Consider the following 5,798-nt stretch of genomic DNA (forward strand, 5'->3'; position numbering starts at 1 on the left):
CAGAGTTAACTAATTTAAACTGACCTGATAACACAGGAGAGAGTTCAACTCTTTAGTTGGTTGATTAAGTTCCGTTTCTTTCATTTCTTTAACATATGTTGTCTCGGAGCTGATCATGGCCCATAAGAACCCACAAACTCTTTACCCAGTCTGCAAACAAAGACTCAATGTTTTCTTTGGCGCCAATATGCGTCCATGCGTAAAGGCGCAAAGCAACAAAGAGCAGGACAGTTATCGGTTATATAAAAGTTATCCAGTTAACAAAGAGCAGTACAGTTATCAGTTATTTAACATTTATCCAGTTATAACAAAGAGCAGGACAGGCAGAGAGGACAGTTCTCCAGTGAGCGTCAGCGTAGCTTTACACTCATATCAACGACCGAGATATCGGAGAAGAAGCGAATTCAAAAAGTTAAAAGGGTGTTGTTGGTCTTATTCACGATCAAAGGGAAAAGATTTGGTCACAGAACATAATACGAATAGGAAATCACGGGGATAATACGACGATCTTGGATTTATTTTTTAACATTTAGCCCTAATTTTGATGTTCATGAATAAATAAAATCTGGATTATTGGTAACAATTGGAAAATTAGAAATATCCCAATTTAGGAACACAGACATTTTACTATTTAGTGTCGATTATTTTTCCTTATTGAAAAAATAAAAAGGCAACTGATTTCTGGTCGTGATTAAATATTCTTAATTTCCACAGAATTCGTTGTCACTTCCCCCAAAGGCAGTAAATATTCCAGTTGTCCAAAGTGTCCACAATGGCAGAGGAAGAGGATGTGTCCTCTAACCTCCAGCTCCGTGCACTGGACCCCTCACGGTTCGGCCCCTTCGCTCTTTCTTCTCCAGGGGCCCTCCGGAAGCTGGAGGGCCCCTGTGACCCCCACACCGTCTCCAGGCTGCTATGCGCCATTCATTGGCAAACATCTGTGAACCAAGACGCCCTCCGGAGACTTGGATTGTCAATCCCGCTCGGAAGGAAAGGATACTTGAAAACATTTGGCTGATAAAAAAGGTCAAGGTGTAAAAAAGCTAATGAGGAAGAGGCTGTTTTATTCAGCCTACAGAAATCATCGGAGGCAATAGCCCCACATTGAGACTTAGAACAAGGCTGTTAAATACACTGATGTCCTTGACCGCTATCGTGAAAGTGTCCTATTTAAATGAATCCACCCAGACAGTATCAGGCCAACAATTAGTGGGGCTCATTTTGTTCAGTCGCCCTCTATTTCGTTTAGCATCATTTCGGAGCTAACTGGCAAAACATTAGTGACAGCTGCTCAGAACCAGAACTACTGCAGCCTGTCGCTCCGATTTCAAGCCTCCGATTTAGAGAGTGTCCAGTTGGAATAGCTAAAGAGACCCAACCCCGTCTCCGCCCGGCCAGAATTCAGCCTGGAGGAGAATCACCTTCACTTTGGCCCCGGCTCCATATACATGACTCGGACAATTTGACAATAGTCTACTCTTCAATATAATGATAATATAAAACTATACAGCGTGTACATAATTTAAAGTGCAGGGCTGGATCAAAAAGCAGTTAGAGTATGGCAATGAATCAATTAGCACTACTAAATGATCTACATGGCTTTCGTTTGGATTGAAATGATGAATAGACAGTCTATAGGACTGTGCTGCAGAGTGCATAATAGATGGTTTGGAAAATAACAACATAACATTAAGTTGCATTGGGCCTACAACATATAATTGTTAAAAAAACAAATCTCAATTTTATTATTGAAAGCGTTAATTGTTAATATCTTATAAAAATTAAAGAGTATTTAGACAATGCTGCTTGTTGTGTGGGCCTATGCGTGTTGATTCAAATTGTGTCTGCTGTTTATAAAATCTACAAATACGGCGACAATATAGTTTCATAGATCAAAAATTAGAAACTATTTAAATTCGCGTATTAAAAAACAGTGTAGACCTATTAGAAAACAATGATAAAACTATTTGCGAGAAAATGGAAAAATGAAGTCCCAATTCAGTTGATATGCCATTGAATAAAAGTTTAAGGTTTTAGTAATCAGAGAGACCAGTTGCTGAACCCGGGTCCTCTTCAGTGCGACCCACCAGGGGTCAGGTCAGTTTGACCTTAATTAGCCTACTATTTAAGGCATACAACGATAAGTAGGCCTAGATATTATTACCCACATTCAAGAGTGGATATTAAGGGAAATTAAACCGAGAAAAAAAATCACTATATAAATATTTAGATATATAACTATACATATATAAATATGTGTGTATATTAAGTGAGTTAGTTATTGTGTTGGCATCATGACGGAATCATGAGGTTTGGTGATTTTCATCCTATATAATCACTTCCTGGATGCGCTCCAGAGGCGTCACGAGCCACTATCAGCGACGGCTATTGGTCAAAGGCACGTGTCTTAAAGACCGTAGTACGACGTCATAGAGAAACCTTTGAGCCTATCAGAAATGAGAACGAAATTCCATAGTAAAAATCTTTGAGCGCTTCTTTATCCATGGTAGTTTAAGAGCTCAGCTCCAAGCAGCAGCTTTGGATTCGATGAAGCGCTGAGACGTTTGTTTTATACTTAAAATCCACACCGCGTTGATGGGTTTCATTTAAAAATGATTTTGTATCTTTAGAAAGCATGAATGAACCATTTGGTTTTATTCGTTTTATGACAACGTGTGAATAAAGACAAAGCCTAACTCAACAGAAGGGCAGTATCATCGGATTAACAACTTTGGAGAAGTAACCTGAAAGGTGGGGAGAGCGAACCTTTATTAAGAGTCAGAACAGCTATGGAAGAAAATGATGTTCGCAACCTAGAGCGCGATGAAGAGTGTGAACAGGAGTCAGACGGGGACCTCCGGCCTCTCCGCCAGGCACCTGGCCACCAGCCGCCCTTCACGATCACCAACTTCTACATAGACAATATATTGAGACCCGAATTCGGACGCAGAAGGAAATGTTGGACTTTCAACACAGAGGGAAATAGAATCGGAGTACTAAGACAGGAACATCTCAGTGGACGGGGGTCGAAAAGTGGCACCCTACAGCAACCTGACCGAGGGAGTAAGGATGGGAGACAATGTTCGGGGAACTCGCGCCCCGACAAAGGCGCCCACAGAGCGGTCGGGGCGCCTCTGGACCCGGCCCCGGGGGACAGCGGGGACCACAGCCCTGACCACAGCCCCAGCTCGCACTGCGCGCCCCGGGACGCCCCGGGAGACCGCGAGGACCACAGCCCCAGCTCGGATTCCGACAGCAGCTCCCAGGCCGGATCCGTGTCCTCGTCCAAACCCATGCTGTGGCCCGCCTGGGTTTATTGTACCCGGTACTCAGATCGTCCTTCATCAGGTACGTGTAGAATCCGCTGCTTTGGTTTAGTTTAGGAGGACCGTGGAGGAAAAACGGAGCATGTTATTACGCAGCAGGCCTGACCAAGTTAAGAGTTTGATTCGGCCGCAATATTCACGCCTGTTGTTCATTGTTAACGCATCATTGCACCGGCCGATACCTAGATTATTTGTTCATGTTCACGTTCCAAATCGTGCCGTAACAATATCACTTTAGAAGGCCTAAGTGGACTATAAATTATAACCTTAAAATATATATATTTCCACATTTTATTCCATCGTATTTTTCCGAGGCCTACTTGAAAATTCGTTCTATAGAAAGACAACAGCCATTATCAGGTTATAATAAGAACTATTCGTTAATCCACACAATAATAATAAACTCAAATATTTTCAATACCTGGGCCCAAAATGAACTATCACTTATCTATGATAGTTGTATTAAGTGTTGTTTAGTTTTAATAAGTGTTTAGCTCCGAGTTATTCGAAGGTGTTTTCCGGAATCTTCCGCTTAATATAAAGTTTCTAATGGCTTCCACATTTGAAGCAGCACTCATTGGGTTTTGGTGAACAAGATGTTTGAGTTGGACGTTGAACTAAAATCAAGTTTAACGCCATTGTTCCTCACTGCTCTTTGTTAATGTTTAATTAGCATATTTTTAACAATGGGAGTGGGGCTAAAATGAGCTAAGGAAAAAGACAAATTATAAATAATACGAAAAAGTTGTCGAGTGATCGAAATAAAATCGCACATTTCCTTTATATGTCTGTTTTTTTGTTTTTTTTTAAAAGTCAGTAGCCATTGACCTAGGCCCATGAAGTGGACCTATGTGTCCTGGGCTACACAGAAGACCTTGGCTACATAGCATAGCTCATTTAAATGAACAGACTATGTTAGCCCTTCAGAAGAGCCTCCTATTGTCATACTGGGACTATTTATGATCACACACGCAAGATAAGACCAACGGTAGTTTAAGGGTATTATAATGGACAGCTCTCAAGTTTAGCAGACAGCTTGAAACGCGTTTTGGCCTATTCAATGAAATGATCATAGTAGCCACACTTTGGGTTTGCTATTGAACGGTTGGACCATCCATCCCAAACTCAGAAGAAGCCTCGACCGTTCAGCTTCCATCTTCAAGTTGAAGGAAGGGCACACAATGGATCTCCCTCGAGGAGTTCCTCACCATCAACAAGATCATCAAAGCACTGTGGAAATGAAGCGACTCTGAAAAATAGAAATGTAAAACCGAACACTATGTCTCTTGCAAAACAGCAAATTCACGATTCACGATCAAAAAAAGATATTTGTGAATCTTTTATTAACTCACAGATATTAACAGAACAATTAATTACGTGCCACTCATGTTAACGTAAAAAGCAAAAAAATAAATCTAACACGAAATCATTTCTTTCATCTTGCGTGAGCACAAGGTTTCTATTTTTGCTTATGAAACGTGAGTTTAGTTTCTAAGGAGAGGAATAAGCGGAGAACCCCCATCCCTCCCGCCAACACCACATCCCCCACACTCCTCCACACAATAGTCCTTATTTTAAAGGTCTTTAAATGTGGTCCTGGATAAAAGGCCCTTTCGCATTAGGCATGGCGCCACAATGTTAGGCTTGGTTAAAGTAACTTCAAAGTGTGCGCCTTACTTTCTATAGCTTACTACAATTAAACGAGTATGCCTATAACGTCAACGTTTCTGTCCGAGTTCATATTGGTTATGATTTGGTCAAATGTGGTTAAATGGTCCAATTTGGTAAAATGATTGGGTGAAAAAAGCTCCATCCTTAAAGTGATTTGTATGTTATTTGGTACGACCCAAGGGCCCAGATCACGGAAACCAAAGAACACGGCGACGCCGAGCAAGGACGACAAGCGTCCCAGGACGGCCTTCACGGCCGAGCAGCTGCAGAGGCTGAAGACGGAGTTCCAGACCAACAGATACCTGACCGAGCAGAGGAGGCAGAGTCTGGCCGGAGAACTTGGACTGAACGAATCCCAGATTAAAATCTGGTTTCAAAACAAAAGGGCCAAAATAAAGAAGGCCTCCGGGAATAAGAACTCGCTGGGCGCTCAGCTGATGGCGCAGGGACTTTATAACCACGCCTCGGCCTCCAGAGAGGACAAGTCGGACAGCGACTAGCAGGACGACAGGGACACCTTCACACCATGCGACCTGTTCAAAGGATCCTTGTATCAAAATACCAGCATTGATATTTAAGTAGGCCCTATAGTAAGCGTTCCGCTGTTTTTAGTGGGACATGTATTTTGTTGCAAACATGTAGCCGATAGATTTTGTTTTGAATCCGTTGAACAACACTGCCAGGTGTGGATGTTTCTATGACTGAACTGATATGCTAAAACCCAAAGACGTCCGTTTCTGCTGCGCGTTGGAACCGTGCGGTCAACAGCCTCTATTGTACCTCTACTGTCCCCTGGTCGGT

General features: G+C 42.3%; 1 protein-coding gene across 1 annotated transcript; it reads left to right on the forward strand.

The window, feature by feature from the left end:
• Positions 1-2,789: 2,789 nt before the first annotated feature.
• Positions 2,790-5,497, forward strand: en2b (engrailed homeobox 2b; the record flags this gene model as incomplete). The annotated part of the gene is made up of 2 exons (XM_079750471.1): positions 2,790-3,348; positions 5,178-5,497. The coding sequence occupies 2 exons, from the start codon at positions 2,790-2,792 to the stop codon at positions 5,495-5,497; spliced, it is 879 nt and encodes a 292-aa protein (XP_079606597.1).
• Positions 5,498-5,798: the final 301 nt, after the last annotated feature.

The sequence above is a fragment of the Pollachius pollachius genome (assembly GCF_949987615.1).
Source record: "Pollachius pollachius genome assembly, chromosome: 14".
NCBI lineage: Eukaryota > Metazoa > Chordata > Actinopteri > Gadiformes > Gadidae > Pollachius > Pollachius pollachius.